Source organism: Aquarana catesbeiana, linkage group LG02 (assembly GCF_042186555.1).
Source record: "Aquarana catesbeiana isolate 2022-GZ linkage group LG02, ASM4218655v1, whole genome shotgun sequence".
Lineage (NCBI taxonomy): Eukaryota > Metazoa > Chordata > Amphibia > Anura > Ranidae > Aquarana > Aquarana catesbeiana.
This window is the reverse complement of record NC_133325.1, coordinates 174,905,192-174,925,785: the sequence shown is the minus strand read 5'-3', so window position 1 is coordinate 174,925,785 and position 20,594 is coordinate 174,905,192. Positions and strand designations below refer to the sequence as shown.

General features: G+C 42.3%; 1 protein-coding gene across 2 annotated transcripts in view; it reads right to left on the bottom strand.

Annotated features, from left to right (window-relative positions):
- Positions 1-20,594, bottom strand: part of MYO1A (myosin IA) — a 153,148-nt gene that overhangs the window by 28,794 nt on the left and 103,760 nt on the right. For both annotated transcript variants that reach the window (XM_073613838.1, XM_073613839.1), the window contains exons 17-20: positions 15,440-15,666; positions 13,680-13,880; positions 2,569-2,668; positions 597-746 (exon numbers count right to left, since the gene is read on the bottom strand). In XM_073613838.1, coding sequence (XP_073469939.1) covers positions 597-746; positions 2,569-2,668; positions 13,680-13,880; positions 15,440-15,666 — 678 coding nt within the window. The remainder of the gene's footprint in view (positions 1-596; positions 747-2,568; positions 2,669-13,679; positions 13,881-15,439; positions 15,667-20,594) is intronic.

Sequence of the window (20,594 nt, the reverse complement as noted above, 5' to 3'; positions counted from 1 at the left end):
ACAATAAAAAAAAAAACATCTTCAAAGTTGTGGGCATGTTCTGTAAATTAAACGATGCAAATCCTCACTTAATCCATGTTAATTCCAGGATGTGAAGCAACAAAACACGAAAAATGCCAATGGGGGGTGAATACTTTTGCAAGGCACTGTACCTTTTTCAGACATCTTTAAGCCAGTCATGTCATGCGCTTTGTCTTCTTCCTCTTTGTCTATTCTCCAGTCTGGGCAGTCCTCTACTAATGTACAGATTGGCGCTGGCATCAACATCCCTCTCAGATTCAGTACAATATGAATGAACAGCATTGTGGTAATGCCCCCTTAGGTAAGCAGGGCCAGAATGACTATTCATTTATTTATGTCCTCAGTCTTCTAATTTGAATGACATTGAATGAATTTTGTGGCAAAAAAGAAGTACTGCAAGGGAAATCTGATGAACAGAGGTGAATATTGCAGCGTGAGCTTCTTTTTTTATTTTATACCATGCGTAAAGATCCATTTTAAATACATCAAACATTGCCTGGAGTTGGGCTTAAAGTTTTCATATTCAAGTGTCTCTCTGCCCAGAAACAAACATAATTAATGATGAAGAAACATACGTGATTTCCTCGGTAGAATGCAGCAATGAGGATCTGGCTCTTGCGCATGAGCAAAAACAGTTTCCGTTGCTTCCAGCCACGGTATATTTTCTGTATTAGGGTGGCCAATTCATTCAGCTTCCGCCTGCGTAGCTCTTCCAAGTCAAAAAGCTGAAAATAAATCATTAAATTAGCTCAGTTTTCATTAAGCTATCATAATTATTTCCAAATCAGTGGCATATAAAGTTTAAAGAGGAATTCCAGGTATGGCATTTTATACATAGTTAGTTACATTGACCCAGCTGTATGCAAATGCAACTTATTATATAAAATACCTGTGGATTCCTCTAGAACAGGGATGTCAAACTCAATTTCATTGGGGGCTACATCAGCATTACGGTTGTCCTCAAAGGGCCAGTTGTATCTGTGAGACTATATAAATTTATGCAGGGATATTTTTTCTCAGAGAATAGGTGAAGGAACTCAACAACATCCCGCCCTGAACTGCATGGAACAATGGGTGTGGCCAAATTGCAGTGGGAGGATCTTTAAGGGGCAATAAATACCAGGAGTGCGTGTGTGTGTGTGGAGTTCAGGGGTGTGCTACATACAGAGTGCAGAGTTCAGGGGTGTGCTACATACAGAGCGCAGAGTTCAGGGGTGTGCTATGTACAGAGTGCAGAGTTCAGGGATGCACTACGTACAGAGTGCAGAGTTCAGGGGTGCGCTATGTACAGAAATCAGGGTGAACTATGTAAAGAGTTCAGGGATGCACTACATACAGAGTGCAGAGTTCAGGGGTGTGCTAAGTACAGAGTGCAGAGTTCAGGGTGCGCTACGTACAGAGTGCAGAGTTCAGGATTGCGCTATGTACAGAGTTCGGGGGTGTGCTATGTACAGAGTGTAGAGTTCAGGGATGCACTACGTACAGAGTTCAGGGTGCACTATGTAAAGAGTTCAGGCATGCACTACGTACAGAGTGCAGAGTTCAGGGGTGTGCTAAGTACAGAGTGCAGAGTTCAGGGGTGTGCTAAGTACAGAGTGCAGAGTTCAGGGGTGCGCTATGTACAGAGTTCAGGGTGCACTGTGTAAAGAGTTCAGGCATGCACTACGTACAGAGTGCAGTGTTCAGGGGTGTGCTACGTACAGAGTGCAGAATTCAGGGGTGCGCTACGTACAGAGTGCAGAGTTCAAGGGTGTGCTACATACAGAGTGCAGAGTTCAGGGGTGCACTACATACAGAGTGCAGAGTTCAGGGATGCACTACGTACAGAGTGCAGAGTTCAGGGGTGCACTATGTAAAGAGTTCAGGGGTGTGCTATGTACAGAGTGCAGAGTTCAGGGGTGTGCTATGTACAGAGTGCAGCGTTCAGGGGTGTGCTATGTACAGAGTGCAGAGTTCAGGGGTGTGCTATGTACAGAGTGCAGCGTTCAGGGGTGTGCTACATACAGAGTGCAGAGTTCAGGGGTGTGCTATGTACAGAGTGCAACGTTGAGGGGTGTGCTATGTACAGAGTGCAGAGTTCAGGGGTGCACTATGTACACAGGGTGCAAGGGCCACATGAAAATGGCCTGGAGGGCCAGATTCGTCCGCAGGCCTTGTGTTTGACACGTGCTCTAGAAACTGGAAATCACTGTAGTAGACATCACTACTCCACTGATCTCAACTAACTTACGGGTCACATGCTGAACGGCTGCCCTGCTGCATTGTGAACATTGGAGGTCGACCTGTTGACATAAGTGCCATTCAAAGAATGCTTTCCATAGTCTTATTGAATGCAACACGTTCTTTGATTGAACAAGGTGGAGAGGCAGGGCTGTGATGTCACGCTCATGCTGATTATTAATAACTTACATCAAGCAACAGTAGTAAAACACAAAAAAATCAATAAAACTACAGTATAGTTTTTTCCTTAAATGTCTCCCATAATCTATGCTAATAGCCTGTGTATTTTCCCTCCCTCCCTGGAAGGAAGAATAAAAAATAACATACTGTTTTTGGAGTCCTGACGAATACTTTGGTCCGACCATACGCAATTTCTTCTTGTGGAATGCTGACTTTTGGGTCATTTAACAAAGCTTCAACTCCCACCCTGGGAACAACACATAGTGGCATTATACAAAGTTTAAAAAAAAGTAAAAATAAAACTATTTTCAAAAGGGTCAGTAAGTATTAAAGAGTAAACAATAAAATAATTTTTAAAAATAGAAAAAGAAGTACAATTTTTATAGAATGCAAATCATTTTAGAAATAGATTATACATAAACCACTAAACATGTCCTCAATGTAGATGATCTTATCAGTGTGTTAATGTTTTAAAAACCTTGGGAGACATTTATCAAAAAGTTGTCCCTCCTTAGTTTCTTATTGGTGCTGAACAATGATTTAAAATTCTACAGTTAAGTATAAAAATGAAAGTGACACTAAACCCTAGTTTAAAAAAAAAGTGTAAATAAATGTAGTCTAGCAGCTTTGGAATCTGTCCACTGCTGTACACTGTCAATTATATAGCAATTGAACCTGACAGGGATACCAAAGCCTCTATTGGGCTAAATGCAATCTGCCCAGTGTTATCCACTGTCATTCACAAGACAGACGGACTTAATGGGGAGCTAGTCTCATTGGTTGGCAGGCCACTGGAGGCCTACAAACCACCCCCCCCCAATCCCCCCATTCCCACCAATCTGGCCTGTCTTTGTATTTCAACTTTGGGTTGGTCTCAATTACCTCCAGTTTAAAGCGGAACTAAAGTCTCAATACTTGCCTGTCCATCTTCTTCTGAGTTCCAGTATTTGGGCTTCCTCATTGGCGTCACTTTTGCGCATGCACAGGAGGCCATCATCCCAGTATTTGGAGACTAGGCTGGCGCTGTAAGCTGAGCTGTGAATGCGCAGCTCAGTTTACAGTGCTGGAGGAGACAGTGAATAGGCAGGTAGGGCCATTTTAATACAGAAGAGACAGTACATGTCTCTTCTGCAATAAAAGCCACAGCTCAGCTTCCACAGTTCAGCTTTGATTATCTATGAAATGGAGGTAATTCTTTTTGAATTTGTTGCAGACACAACCCATTGTTAAAAGTGATGCAAAGAAGAACAACAGGTATTTGTGGTTTGCCTCAGAATTTTTATGAAACTTTCACAACGCTTTAATTATTTTGGCACTGAACATTCTAAAGGGCCAATATGCCCAAAAAGGTGTTTCAAATGCTTTATTGAATGCTCCCAGTGTCTCTAGTATACCATATATCCTTTCCCAATGAAGGACCAAAAAGTGTAACAGGGGTAAACACTGCTACAGTACCCGAATACCTTAAAGTGGTTGTAAACCCTCATAAATACCCAGTGATACACAGAAATTAAACAAGTCCTCTTTTATAGGTTTTATTTGTTTATCTCCAGTCTTCTCTTTTCTACACCCCTTCAAAAGGGCGGAAAAGTGTTAAAATCTTCCTTCATCTGTTAGTATCACAGAAGAGGGGCTCAGTAACACTGTGTGGGAGCTGATTGGTAGGAAAGGCATCCCCCCCTCCACACAGCAGAAGAACTGTGTTCTGAATAGACAAGCTGTCTGCTGAGCTCCCCCCACCGCTTCACAAATTTTATATCATGTGTTGGGAAAACTTCTCAGACGTTTTCCCAACACATGATAACAGAGGAACGAAGCACCAGAGAGAAACAGCACTTAGAGGTTTGGAGAGAGATAAGTAAACACTACAGATATACACTGAGCAACATTTTTGTGTTTGCCCCTATTTATCATGAGCTGAACTCAAAGATCTATGTTCAAGTTTTGCGTTTATAATTTTGCTCAGTGCATGTGCTTTGCTCAGATTCCATGACTGAGGTTTACATCCATTTTAATATAGGATTTCCAGCACAGCTGTGTATATTTAAACTGTCCCATTAACAAAATCCTTTCACAAATTCATTAATATATTCCCATCACACACCATACCAGAATAGATATTGGTTAGGGGTGGAGTAGTAACTGTTGACTTGCATCACATATAAAATAAAATATGTTGCCAGCACACCATGGATCTTTTTTCAAAGGCCAAATATATATCTAGATATCAGGGAGTATTACTGCAGATTATGGGGGACCCCAAAGCAGAATTTTGGTGGGACTCCCTGGGGGCTATGGGGCCTCCTATTGTCATCAATGTAAACATACAGTATGTCAAAATCAAAGAGAGAGGAGAGCCATCAGTAAAGTTAGTACATTAATAGGGACCAGTGCTGAAAGTAGAAGTTGTCAGGAAAGAGGAGTCAGCAGTGCAGGGAATAAACATTAACATTCATTTTCTAATTAACCACCAGTCTTTTTCAGCATTCAACAACTTTAGTCCCCTATAAGTTACTGCCAGCCTAAAGAAGCAGTACAGTGCCCTCTTTAGGTCGGCAGACATACTGCAGTATTGACTGCCTACAAAAATAATTGTAGTAGCAATAATATTAACCATCACAATATTTTATAATATGACATAATTGTTAGTACTCTTGCATACAATTACTCCATACCCCTAATACAAACTTAGGCCGGCCATAGACGGTTCGAATGTCGGCCGGTTCAGCAGGAACCGGACGAGATTTGAACTGTGTGTGAGCAGTTGAATGTACCAAGTTGATCGATCAACTTGGTTACAACCAGCCTGCTAGATTCACTTGTTGTAGCCGCTAGCAATAATCAATGTTTTCTTCCCACAGGAACAGCTCCCCGCCCCCAGAGCCCCCCGAGCCCCCCGAGCCAGGAGTAGACAATTGCTTGGCAGGAGGGATTATTCTGTAAGCACTGTCTGTGTTGATGGGGAAATCGTGCCAAATTTTTTTCCTGCAACCCCTGGTTGCAAGAAAGAAATTCATACCATCTATAGCCTGCCTTATTTAAATTGTGAGATTTTTTTTCAGAACCAATTACAGCTTTTTACTGTAGCTAAGTTTTTAGCTAAGGAGGCATTGCATTAGGCATTGGAAAGTTAATTTCAGTGTTTGCCAGGATGACCAGAATCTCTGAAGGCAATAAATCTACGCTACTAAAACAACCGAATACCACGTTCATACAGGTGCGACTTTTCAAGTGATTTGACAGGTTAAATTGCATGACAAGTTGCACCTTTTTGGCAGCAATGAAACGGTTGAAAGAGCTGCGACATTAACTTTGCAGTGCCGCACCGATTTGAAAAAGTAGTTCCTGCACTACTATTGGCGATTTCAGGTGTGACTCACATAGACATCTGTGCATGAAGTCACACAGATGTCAGCCAAGTCAAAGCTGAAGTCGCACTGACATGTGGCTTTGAAATTGTGTGATTTCAAGTGAAGTAGCGCAATTTTAAAGCCACATTCAGTGTGAACCAGGACTTAGTCTCCTTACTTCACAGCCTGCAAAGGAGATCTGTGATTAGCAACAACGATTCTAAGGCTACATTCACACTGAGCTGCTTTGCAGGTGCTATAGCGCAAAAAATAGTGCCTGCAGAGCGCCTGTAAAGCACCTCTCCTGTCATTTCAGTGTGAAAGTCCAAGTGCTTTCACACTGGAGCGGTGCGCTTGCGGGACATTAAAAAAAGTCCTGCAAGCAGCATCTTTGCAGCGCTTTAGGTGCAGTGTATACACCGCTCCTAAAGCACCCCTGCCCATTGAAAGCAATGAGCAGTGTCGCCAAAGCGAGAGCGGCGCTTTGCTGGTGCTTTTAACCATTTTTTGGCCACTAGCAGCGGTTAAAAGCGCCCGCTAGCGGCCGAAAAGCGCCACTAAAACGAGAGTAAAGCGTCGCTAAAAACAGCTTTACCGCTGACGCCCCAACACCCCAGTGTGAAAGTGCCCTTAACGTCCTGCCAGCGCAGCGCCCCGGTGTGAAAGCACTCTGGCTTTCACACTGGGACTGCAGGGGAGGCGTTTTTTTTAGGCGCTTTACAGGCACTATTTTTAGCCTAAAAGCGTCTGAAAAACGCCCCAGTGTGAAAGGGGTCTTACAGCTCCTCCTGTATGTCTGACATCAGCTGTTCTTGATTGCAAATTTCTCAGGAAGTACAGTGACAGCAGCAACTTCTGCAATCCTTACTGCTGGTTCACACAGGGGCGGCACGACTTGCAGGTCGACTCACCGAAGCGACCTGCACACGACTTCAGCGGCGACTTGCAAAACGACTTCTGTATAGAAGTCAATGCAAGTTGCCTGAAGTCGCCCCAAAAATACTACAGGAACATTTTTCTAAGTCGGAGCGACTTGCCTCGCTCCTATTAGAGCGGGTTCCGTAGTACAGAACGGGACGTGACTTGTCAGGCTGCTAAATCACCAGCGCGTGAACCGGGGCTGAACAATACAGTGATGGATCTGTTTTATCACAGATGTTCTATGTTTAAATTGCCTTCACGTCCCACCCCAGTAACTTCCCTTTTCACCCCCAGGCTGCAGCAGCTGCAAGAACTGCAATGGTCATTGTTATGCCACTGTTGTAGATCACATAGTAATGCAATGTTTTGGAACCATGCAGGATTCTCTAAATAAATAGAGAAAATCCTAGGTGTGCTAGCAACATATTTTACTTACCTGCTAAAAAAATCCTGATATGATTTCAAGTATATGCATATTGCTTTTTAGGATCATATAGCTCCAGTAGTTACCATAACATAATGTCATTTTCAAGTAGGTCTTAGTCATACATACAGTGGATATAAAAAGTCTACACACCCCTGTTAAAATGTCAAGTTTCTTTGATAAAATGAGACAAAGATAAATCATTTCAGAACTTTTTTTTCACCTTTAATGTGACCTATAAACTGTACAATTCAGTTGAAAAACAAACTGAAATCTTTTAGGTAGAGTGAAAAATGAAACTATAATAATATGGTTGCATAAGTGTGCACACCCTTAAACTAATACTTTGTTGAAGCACCTTTTGATTTTACTACAGCACTCTTTTTGGGTATGAGTCTATCAGCATGGAACATCTTCACTTGGCAATATTTGCCCACTCTTCTTTGCAAAAACACTCAGAATCTGTCAGATTGTAAGGGCATCTCCTTTGGACAGCCCTCTTCAGATCACCCCACAGATTTTCAATGGGTTTCAGGTCTGGGCTCTGGCTTGGCCATTCCAAAACTTTAATCTTCTTCTGGTGAAGCCATTCTTTTGTTGATTTGAATGTATGTCGTGGGTCATTGTTGTCCCATGTACCACACAGCCAGTACAGATATTCCTGCAGCTCCTTTAATGTTGCTGTAAGCCTCTTGGCAGCCTCGCTGACCAGTTTTCTTCTCATCTTTTCATCAATTTTGAAGGGACATCCAGTTCTTGGTAATGTCACTGTTGTGCCATATTTTTCTCCACTTGATGATGACTGTGTTCATTGTGTTCCATGGCATAACTAATGCCTTGGAAATTCTTTTTTACCCTTCTCCTGACTGACTCCTTTTAACAATCCTTCTGATGCCTTGGTGCCCTCTGTGGACCATGGCTTTTGCTGTAGGATGCGACTAAGAAAATGTCAGGAAAGACCTACTAGAACAGCTGAACTTTTTTTGGGGTTAATCAGAGGCAATTTAAATTATGGAAGGTGTGTACTGACTCCTATTTAACATGAGTTTGAATGTGATTGCTTATTTCTGAAAACAGCTACATCCCCAGTTATAAGGGGGTGTGCATACTTATGCCACCACATTATTTTAGTTTTTTATTCCCCTCCCCCTAAAAGATTTCAGTTTGTTTTTCAATTAAGTGTTCAGTTTATAGTCCACATTAAAGGTGGAAAACGTTCTGAAATGATTTATCTTTGTCTCATTTTTTTACATCACAGAAACCTGACATTTTAACATGGGTTTTTATATCCACTGTAGATATATGAAACTTGGCATTCCTTGCACCCCAACCTTTATGGATGGGTTGTGCTTATCTCCTTTCAACCACAAAATGGTGCTGTGTATTCAGAAATACCATAGGAGGCAACCTTGCATTAGATGTGGGTGATGTGATAGCTTTCATAAGTCCTTCCTTCCCTCTCTAAAGGGACTTATTGGGACTCACTCACTGACAACCAAATAATGTCTGTTTTGACTATGGGACTCATATGTAATTTAATGTAAATCCCTTTGCAGGGATCTGTTTTCACTTTGACATTAACCACTTGCCGACTGGCTCACGCTGATATACGCTGGCAGAATGGCACATCTGCGCAAACCGCCATACGAGTGCGGCGGCTCCATTCAAGAGCCGTAGCAGTGCGTGCCCGCTGCACAGAGGGGGACCCGATGCACGTGGCCGGCGGGCACAATCGCCGCCGGCCACTCGCAATCGCGGGCATGAGAGCAAGAACAGGGATTTGTGTGTAAACAGGGGAGAAGAGACAGATCGTCTGTCCCTACTAAGTAGGAACAATGATCTGGCTCCTCCTCTAGGCAGTCCCATCCCCTCACAGTTAGAAACACACCTAGGGAACACATTTAACCCCTTGATCACCCCCTAATGTTAACTGCTTCATTTGGGAAGGATCTAAAGAATCATTGATTGAGTTTTTGGGGTTTTTTAATGATAACCCCAATAACATCAAACTAGATTATCAGATTAGTGACAATGCGGTCAATTTTTTAGACGTAACTGTTGAGAAAAAGGTGAATGGGCTAAATACGAAAATATACTTTAAGCCCACGGATCGCAACAGTTACTTGACAATCAATAGTGGACATCATCCTACCTGGATTCGTAACATCCCCAAGGGGCAAATACTTAGAGTGCGAAGAAATTGCACTGAGCTGGAGGACTACCACACCCAAGTTAAAATCCTAAGAGATAAATTTATACAGAAGGGATACCAAGAAAAGATGCTGAGCAAAACGATACAGGAAATAGCAAATACACCTAGAGACCATTGCTTTGGGAAGAAACAACCAGTGGCAATGAGTGATCAACACCAAATGAGATTCATCACGGGCTTCCACGTCCAATTTATGGACGTGGAAGCCATTTTCAAGAAACATTGGCACATCCTGAGCCGAGACAGGCAGTTGGAGGGAATTTTACCATCTTTACCTAAATTTGTATATAGATGAGCCCCTAATTTTGGGGACCGGGTGGTGAAAAAAATCTTAGACCCACCAGGTCAACAGACTATAAACATTGATCTAAAAGGATTCTTCCCGTGTAGGAAATGCGTATGCTGCAAAACCGTGAGGGTTTCAAACAGGGGGATAACTAGGGTCACCAGTGTAGATCAAGAGACCTTTGAGATAAAGGAATTCATTACATGCAACTCTTCGCATGTTGTCTACCTATTATGGTGCCCATGCGGATTGTTGTATGTGGGAAGGACTAAGAGACTACTAAGAATCAGAATATCTGAACATCTCACAAACATTAAAAATGGGTTTAAACACCACAGCGTATCGCTACATTTCAAAGAAAAACATAATCAAGACCCCTCCTTAGCACAATTTTGCGGAATAGATTGTGTATATTCGTCATGGAGAGGGTCAAACAGGGTAAGGGATCTCTCACAGAGAGAGACCCTATGAATATATCGGTTAAAATGTCTCGCGTCCAGAGGCATCAATATTGAGGTAGATTTAAATTGCTTCATTAACGATTTCTGATTTATCTATTGTACTGAGAAGTATAGACATCCTCAGTCCATATAGAATTGGGAAAAAGTACATATGAAGGTCTTGGAAATTGGGTGTCTTATCCGGAGGTTTTTCCTCACTAACAATACATGAAGGTTATTTCCACGACATCATGTAGGGTGACACAGTGGGAAGTCTGGCATGAGTGTCACAGTAGTGAATTTTGGGTGGTGAGTGTAGGGAGTAATGCTGGCAATGTGAGCTATGATGATTTCACGTCTTAAGGGGTGTGAATGCAGACCTCACCGCTAGGGGGAGATGGACACAACATGCACAGGTGATGACCTGGGCCGTGGGGGTATCCATATGCCTATGTTTACCACAGCTATGACACTGGATGGTTAGATAAATTTAAGAGCAGGTTGTCTGACTATCGTTTGAGTACTAGATGCATGGCTCGAGTGTAAACAACCCATTCGAGAGTGTATCATGCATGAGGGCACACTGAATCGATCGTTTATGCGATGGAAGCATGGATCGGATGTAAACAATTTATTTGAGATTGAATCATGTATGGAAGCGTACCAAAACTTGGGCGGTAATTATAGGGATTAGCTGCAGATTATCTAAGTTGGAATGATTGGTTGGATATAGAAATGTAGCCAAGGTCTGTAGAATCAGGGTGGTATATGTACACTATTCACCTGAGCACTGGACAGGTACCGAGCTTCATAGTGGGAATATTGGACGCTGACCCGAAGTGTAGATGGATGGGAGATATGTGACATTTAATATGGATATACACCTGTATTTCACTGTCTAATCACCAATCATTATGGTTGGGATTGGGGGCAACTTAATAAGTGTTAAACCCAAATATCAAACCCATGTGTATACACCAGTTCTTATATCTAATATTTTTATACAAATTTTATATTAATTTTAAACAGTGCTATTAAATACTTATGGGTTTCTCTAGCGAGCAGCAATGAATATATATGAAATGGGTGACACCACCAACGTTCTCACCGTACAGCCAATCCCATGATTAAGTCTGGTATGACGAAACATGTAGGGGCGTGGCTGTACGGCATCCAAACAGTAGCAGAGAGAGATGGAGGAGACGCTGCATCTCAACTTCGTACATGAGCGGTGGATCCACGTGCTAGCTAGACGGGAGTCAGCTGGTGGGGTGAGAGCCTGGTTCCGCTGATCTTGGGTCCGCCGCGACCGTGTATATATTGGTGCTGGGAGTTCACACAGGAACTTTGGAAAAGTTGAATTGCTGTGCTGGTTTTGGCTTGAGTTTACAGTGTGTAATGTGAGTGCAATGATTGAAGGTTTTTACGTTCAATAAATGTGGTGTTTTACGGTATCACACTATGTGCACACTTTTTTTTTTATTCACATATGGAATGAAATGACTCTGGGTCAGATGGAGCGTGGAGTTTGAGTACACTGTGTACAGTGTCCAAAACACGAGAGTGTGAGGCATATTTATCCGGTGAGTGTTGAATTCAGAGGGAGAGGAATCACTGGCACGTTTGACTTGGTGGACATTTTTTCAACAATTTGCACATCTCTCCACGGTGTTTTTCTCCTATAGACACTTTTATGGATACATCTTTTTTTCTATTCATGATGGACTTTTGAAAAAATTCTCAGTTTAAACAGTGTCACACACATATGTTATTTATGAGTACAATTCACTTTCGGAAGATTTTTTTAGTTCAATAGTGACACACAATTATTAATTATTTTAGTACTTATATTGAGGTATGACACATCACTAAGTTTAGGATTGGTTTTAAGGTGTTTCACTCAGAGACTGGAGTGATACACACAGGTATTGCATATATCAGCTTAATACACTGATGGTATATGGTGAACATCGGGGTATGTTATATCATTAATAATAGCGCTGCTTATATTAATTTTGTTTGTTGGATTCACAAATTAATATAGACCAGTTGTTGATTCACATTTAAAGTGGCAGCTTTTGATTCACACAAGTTTTATATTTCACAATTTTGATTCACACTAAGTGCCGCAATAGACACTTTTTTCCTGAGCACAGTGGTGGGGACTCGAGGAGGGCGCAGTTTGTTTGAGTAGCACCAATTACTTTTAACTGCTTCATTGCCAGTGACATTTACACTGTAATTAGTGCATTTTTATAGCACTGATCGCTGTATAAATGTCAATGGTCCCAAAAAAAGTGGTCGATCTGTCCACCGCAATGTTGCAGTCCCTATAAAAATCGATGATCGACGCCATTACTAGTAAAAAATGCCATAAATCTATTCCCTATTTTGTAGACGCTATAACTTTTGCGCAAACACATCAATACACGCTTATTGTGACTTTTTTTTAACCAAAAATATGTAGAAGAATACATATCTGCCTAAACTGATGAAGAAATTTGTTTTTTTAAAAAAATTGGGGGGATATTTATTAGCAAAAAGCAAAAAGTAAAAAATATTGTTTTTTTTTTTCAAAATTGACGGTCTTTTTTTGTTTATAGTGCAAAAAATAAAAACTGCAGAGGTGATCAAATGCCATAAAAAGAAAGCTCGATTTGTGGGGAAAAAAAGGACGCCAATTTTATTTGGGTACAACATCGTATGACCGCGCAATTGTCAGTTAAAACGATGCAGTGCCGTATCGCAAAAAATGGTCTGGTCAGGAAGGGGGTAAATCCTTCCGGGGCTGAAGTGGTTAAAAAGTATATTTATGCAAAAAAATAATATATATATATATATATATATATATATAGAATATGAAAACTGTCACAAGAATAAATACCATTATATGAACTGTGTATTGCACTTTTGGTTGAATCTTCTTATTAAAAAAAAAAACATGTTCGGATCACATTTACATATAGGAAAAGGAGGGGCAATCAGAATTATGTAATCATTTTCAATATCTTTATGATTACGTCTAGCCCCAAAGTGAAACAGTGTAGCAAGAAAATGTAACACAGCACAAAAATAACAAAGTTTGTGTTTGGAAAACATATCAGCCTCTAGAACAGGATTTCTCAACTGGGGTTCCTTCAGAGGTTGCTAGGGGTTCCCTGAGCAATGAGCAATTTCTGCCTCTCAGAAGTTCCCACTGACACCATTGATCTTTTTAGCTATCTGTAAGGGGCTAATTCTTCCCATGACTTCAACTGTAAGGAGCGTTCTTCTCACTGACCATCACACTAATGTATCATGAGTTGTAGCTATAGTAATTTTAGCAGTTCCCTGAGACCAGAAAGTTATTTTATGGGTTCCTCTGTGTTGAAAAGGTTGAGAAAGGCTGCTTTAGAATGTCCACACTACAACAACTGTAGGGGTAAATTACACAAACAATGGTATGATAAATATTAATGTGTTGACCTATGGGCTCCTTGTCAAATACATACAAAATATAATATAGTATAGTATAGTATAGTATAGTATAGTATAGTATAGTATAATATTATAACACTTTATAGTATTACAGCACTTTAAATTGTATCTGTAATATTTGATATCCCCTTGAAGGTACACTCTTTACCTTGCATCCCCTTCCCATCGGGGCCATGTCACCCTACTAAGCAACTTGTATCTGTCCAGGAAAGCACTGTACACCTGCCGGAAAGCATAGCCAGCCCGACGAACTCTTACATTCTCCAGCAAACCAAGGTACTGAACCTGTGTCCTCATAAGCTGATCATCAAACAGGGATGGTTTCTTTGTGCCGTTGGGTTTCAGGCATCTGTTTCATGGAAACCAAAGGATAATTTAGTTTTTTGGTAGTAGAACAACATAAAACTCCTATTTCAATTCAAACAGCCAAGCTTTTACAAATACAGTTCAAAAAATCCACAGGCAACAGGCAACAGGCAATTTATACAGTTCAGTTATAAAATAAAAGCAGAAAATGGTCATAATTATCCTGGCTGACTGATCAGTGTTAGACCTAATGGCGCTGATTTACGAAAGGAGTAATACATATTCAAGGGAATTTTCATTTTGAAATGGTATTTTCACTTAGTTTAGTGAAGAATATCTTATCATGTTCAAGGAAAATGAAAAAATAAAACAGCACAAATTTAGCTTGCACATGATTGGATGTTTAAAGTCAGCACAGCTTCCCCACAGAAAGTGGTTCAAAAGGTAGAAGGTTTTTTTTACCTTAATGCATTCTATGCATTAAACTGGTTGTAAAGGCAGAAGGTTTTTTATCTTAATGCATTCAATGCATTAAGATAAAAAACCTTATGTGTGCAGCAGCCCCCCTCAGCCCCCCTAATACTTACCTGAGCCCCATCTCGATCCAGCGATGTGCACGAGTACTAAGGCCTTCTGGGACTCTCCCTCCTGATTGGCTGAGATATTGGCTCCCGCTGCTGTTAATCAAACTATAGAGGGGCGGGGCCAAACCGTGGCTCCGTGTCTGAAGCTGCTTGCTGTAGGGGCACCCGACAGGAGGGAGGAGCCAGGAGTGCCAGCGAGGGACCCGAGAAGAGGAGGATCTGGGCTGCTCTGTGCAAAACTGCTGCACAGAGGAGGTAAATATAATATGTTTGTTATTTTTAAAGAAAAAAAACGAGACTTTAGTATCACTTTAAAGTTCCTCTCCCCCAGCCCTCCCTTATACTTACCTGAACCCCATCTAGATCCAGTGATGTGTTCGAGAGCAGGGGCTCTCCCGAGTCTCTCTCTCCCCATTGGCTCACATAGTAGCGGGAGTCATTAGTTCCTGCTGCTGCTGTCAATCACAGCCAGTGAGCCAATGAGAAACGAGCGGGGGCAGTGCCGAGCCGTGCTCTGTGTGTGAATGGATGATGTCCATTCTGAGGAGCGTGCCTCAGCCCCCGTAGCAAGAGGCTTGCTATTGAGGGCACTCGGTGGGGGGGGGGGGAGAAGTCAGAAATGCCAGTGGGGGATCCAAAAAAAAGAGGATCGGGGCTGCTCTGTGCAAAACTATTACACAGAGCAGATAAGTATAACACATTTGTTATTTATTTATTTATTTAAATTACAACCTTTAGAATCACTTTAACAAAGCTAAATGAAAGTTTCCTTGGAAGGTGAACATGACCTTCTCATTTAGTAAATCAACCCCAGTATGTCCTGCAAATGTAGAGAAATATACCTTTCAATGCTAAACAATATTCAGTTGATGACATCTGAGTATTCTGTGACCTTGATGGTTGGTGGAATTTCACAATGCATTTACCTTTTTTTTTTTTTTTTGCAGTCATCATTTAAATGTTTATATTTCTTCCCACAAGAGCCCTCATGTATAACTAAGTATCAGAAACTAGTTACCGGATATAGTTGGGGTTCTTGGCATATAGATTCTTCATAAGTGTTGACACAGAGGCTCTAAACTGGAAGCCAACAGTGGGCGGACGTTTCAATGAGGAGTTCTTTGGGTCACCTTCTGGGAACAGAGATTTCAGCAGTTCATGTTTGGCCTTCCACATGGCTTGGGAGAGGTCTCTGAAGAGAAGATCGTTGTTTTTGTCCAGAAAACCTTCAGTGATGTAAGTGACCTGCACAGAACAGTTGCTGTCTATGAGTCTCACATTTATGAAGTAAAATAATGGCATCACCTAAGAGGATGTTATGTGTTTTCTTACCTACGACAGACTCATAGGGAGTGATTATTTAAAAAGAATTAAAGCAAACCATAGGGAGAGATTTACTAAAACTGGTGCAGCTGTGCATGGTAGCCAGTCAACTTCTAACTTCAGCATGTTCAGTTAAGCTTTGACAATAAAACCTGGAAGCTGATTGGTTTCTGTGCAGAGCTGCACCAGATTTTGCGCAGTTTTAGTAAATCTCCCCCTCTGTTTGCTTTTAGTAAACCAATCTCACTGTCACTAAAACAGATGTTGCCATTTAAAGATTTTCCCTCTATTGCTGAAATTTTAGATTTTCCCTCACTTTTAGTACTCACAACAATGTTCACAAGGACAAATAAAGAGGGTGAATTTTCCCTCACCACTCAATCTAAAAATAAAAGAAAAATAGAAAATATTACACTTTAACAAATACTGTAGCCCTTAGCAGTGGCGAAACTAGAACCTTCAGTGCCCCAGGTGCAAGAAACTATGAAGGGCCCTTCCCTCCTAGCCCGTGGCACCTCCCTCCGAACCCGGTGGCGTGACGCCAGGGCCCGGTCACAAGTGCAACCTTTGTGACCCTGGTAGTTCCGCCACTGGTGTCAGTAGTTTTTTACTTTTGTTATTCATTATTTTAGACTTTTTTACCATTTTATTTTATTTATTTATTTTAAAAAATACAATTTTATTTCTTATAGTTTTTTTATTTTTTTTTAGGAGCCCCATTGAGGGGCTTTGGTGAAATATCAGGGGTCTAAACAGACCTCTGATGTTTCACCTTTGAGACAGACAGACACCTTTGAGTTTTAGGACACAGCTCTCAGTCTTCATCCCTGCAGCCTCAGCAGCACAGAATAGCTCTCTACAGAGCTCCCATTCATTCACAAACTGAAGCATAGTAAACACACTATGCTTCAGTTATGAATGGAAAGAGTCCACACACGGGCCCCCTGGAGCATGGGGCTGTGACCCCTGTAGTTACGCCCCTGTATTTTATGCTTGGCTTTAGTTTCTTTATTGTGCATCAGGAGACATGAAGTGACCATACTAATGCCACCTAAAGGTGAATGGACACTTGCAAAAAAAGACAGGAAGTCCTCCCCTATATAACCCCTTCCATACAGGAAGCGCTGCTGGGTTTTTTGCCAGTGTCCGAAGGTAATGGTCACTGATGGCAGACACTGCCATGTGCTCAAAATGATTCTAGTACGGATCAAGAGTTTGGTGCTTTCTGTGTCCATTTCCACGGCTTAAATGCTCAGACCAAGAGTTTGGTGCTTTCCAGATCCATTCCTACAGCTAAATTGCTCAGGTGAATGGTACCCAGGCCCCCGCCATGATGGAAGAGGATGACCTGCAAGGATGGCCTGTAATGTGGCCTTTTTGGCACTGGACCCTCCATGTATGGAACCCTGCACACCATCAACTGACCAAGGTGTTTCTGGTAGGGTGCTATACAGGTCCAGGGCTTTGTACCAAGGGAATAGGGACCGAGTCCCTGAAGGTCCAGAGTGACATTGCCCGTCATTATGGGTGAAGGTTGGTTCTCGACTTTCTAGGTCAGAACCTGTGGCGAGCTTGGTAAGTCCCTGATAGCCTTGGTCCCAGGTGTTTTTTCAACCCTATTGTGTTGTATGCTATTTGTTCTTTATAGTTATTCCACTAGATGGTGGTATTTGAAAGGCAGAAGTTGCCTTCTTCAGGTGCCCCTAGAGGGCAATATGGTGCAAGTCTGTTCCTGCTTGCTGTGCCAATCTGTGATGGTTTTTCACTTGCCAGTGTCTGGCTGCAGGAAGTATCCCTGGGCATTCTGGCTGTTTTTTCTTCACTAATGGATATGTACATAATGAGGCCTGTGCTGAGGGCCTGTGCTCAGTGGGGCAAGCTAACATGTTGGGGCATACACATGGGCACATGCACCATTCAGGGATCCGTGCGCGGGCACCCACACTGGTTGTGACATCACAGGAGGGCTTTGGGTGGCAATTTTAAATGTAAGAGATATCCAGCATGTGTTGCAGTCCTTGCTGTGGAGCATCTATCATCACAAGGCACAGGGCAGTATCTTACTTCTGGATACATGTGAGTACTGAGAGCATAGACGAATGCAGAGGGTGCATAGGCCTAGTGCATTATCCTCAATACATATTTTATTTCATAAAAATGGAGGTGAATATACTCACAAACCAGTACTTGTGTCATAGCAATATCATAAAATCATCCGCTTAAATCCATATGCGAAAATCCACAACACTTGTAGTCGCATCGCATACTTATGCTTGACAAAGGAGCACGGCTGCCGTACCACACGCAGCATGCATGCTCGGAAAAGTGTCGCCCTTTCGGTGACATCATCCATCCATGCTGCACAGCCACCTGTGCACCAAGCCTCGTTTTGGCTTCCCCCTCCACTTCACGGCCGTTTTTCTTCACAGCGTTGTGTCTCGTGGGGATCCTGGTGCCCTGCAGAGACAGGAGCGGAGGATACGGACCTCTCACCGATGATATCTCTGGGGACCTTTCTTACATGGATGTGCCTGTTTATTTCTGTACACGTGTGAGTTGCCAATTGGATGATATATTAAATTGCTTTTAAATCCTACACTCCCTTTGTTTACTTTTCCACCTGGAACTTTTGTCTGTCCACATGCACAGAATTTGGCTACAGTATTGGTCTGCAAAGTTACCCTGCAAAAAGTTATTGGCAGGTTTTTTTCTGTTCCACAGGGAACATCTGTTTGGGGCAAAGTTGGATCAGTGTATCCAAGAGATTTTGGGAGGTAAGAGTTCTCTTTTGGCTCTCAGTAAGAGAAGTAAGCGTTTGTCTTGGGGGGGGGGGGGCAGCGACTGCTTCTTCTTCGGGATCTGCTCCTTCTGGATAGTCCTTTCGGTGGTTGCAGGCCTCTATCTCAAGAGGGAAATCTCAGGGGGTGCCGAATTCTGGGTTACCTGGATGATCTCAGAGCGCAATCTGTTCACCTACTGGAGCACTATGTGGCTATTGTAGTTTGGATTCTGGAGAGGTGCATGGCTGGGTTCTCAATGTCCATTGTTTCAACCGAGATGCTGGAATGGGCTTGACCTAAAACACAGTCCAGTCAAGAATTTGTTTTTCTGGCAGAAGGGTGTGTAGCCCTTGGAAATCAGGTGTCTTCCCACAGATCTCTGAGGTATCCCTCAGTTTGTCTCTGCATGAGAATATTAGGGAAAATGGTGTCCTTGTTCGAGGCAATTCTGTTTGTTCAGTTTCATTCCAGGCCCCTACAGCAGAAAGTCCTGTTACCATGGGACAGAAGAACTGTCGCTGGACTCTTAAATGTTTCTGCAGCCCAGCACAATAAGGTCTGGACTGGTGGATGTTTCCTATGAGGCTGAAGACAGGGGAGTCATTTCTTCCTGTTATTTGGAAGGTTCTGAACACAGATGCCATTCTGATGGGCTGGGGAGGAGTTCTGGGTTGCATTTCAGTGCAGAAAGTTTGGTCCACAGAATAGGTTGTTACCCATCTATATTCTGGAGCTTTGAGCAATCCAGTTAGTGCTTTGGCATTGGGCGAAGAAGTTGAAGGACCCTCCAGGGGAGTCCGGTCAAACAATGCCACAGTCGTGGCATTAATCAATCACCATGAGGCACCTGGGGTAAGGCTGCTCAAAGGAGACAAATCTCATTCTGTCCTGAGCCGAGTTCATGTTCCCTATCTACCTGCAGTTCATATTTTAGGAGTATTTTCTCAGTCGTCAGCAGTTGTCGATGGGGGAGTGGTCTTTCCACCCGGAGGTGTTTGAGGCACTTTATCAAAGATAGGGCAGGGCAGATGTTGGTCTGTTAACATCCAGATTCAATGCAAATTTGGACAGGTTCATCCCCAGAACCAGGGATCCATAGGCTTTTGTAGTAGATGCCCTGGTGACACCATGAGACCAGTTCTCTCTGATATTTGCTTTTCCTCCAATACAGCTTTTTCCATACATGTTTTGCAGAATTTGGGTGGAAGGAACACTGGTGCTTTTTACTGAACAGTTTGCCCATCGTGAATATAATGCTACACGGTCCATGGACGCCTACGGCTTGACCAGATCTCCTCTCTCAGGGTCCGGTATTCTATCCTTTTTTATGATCACTGGCTTTAAGGGCTTGGTTATGAAAGCTATAATTTTGAAGGATAGAGGGGTGGCTGACGCAGACATTTCTACTTTGTTAAGAGCCAGGAAAACTTCCACGAACATAGGATTTGGAAGTCATATATGGCTTGGTGTGAGGCAAGAAGGTTTCATCCTTGCAAGTATGTCATTGATCGGATGCTATCTTTTCTTCAGGCTGGAGTAGAATTGAAGATGACCTGGAGTGCTTTCTAAGGGCAGATCTTGACCTTGGCAATTTTTTCTAGAGGCCAATTTCTTCTCATTTATAAGTGAGAGCTTTAGTTTAAGGAGTCACACATATGGTTCCTCTGATGAGGTAAGCCATGCTTCCATGGGAACTTCATTTTAATTTTGTCTGTTTTGCAGGAACAACTTTTTGCACCTATTCAGGACCTTGCATGGGTTTTTTTTTTTACTCCAAAGATGGTGTTTATGATTGCTATTACTTCGGTCCCACCCCTCTGTGGGGTTGCATTGCTTGCTACAAAACTGAGGCACTTCCTGTATGAGAGGGGTTATATAGGGGAGGAGATCCTGTCTTTTTTTGCCAGTGTCCATTCATCTTTAGGTCCATTCATCAAGTAAGGATTAATGTGGTTGCTCTGTGTCCCGTGATGCACTCCAAAAATGGATTTTACAGGTAAGTACAAAAAATCCAGTTTCTTAAACTACTTATTTGTTATTATATACTGGTCCTCATAAAGCTTTGTCTTC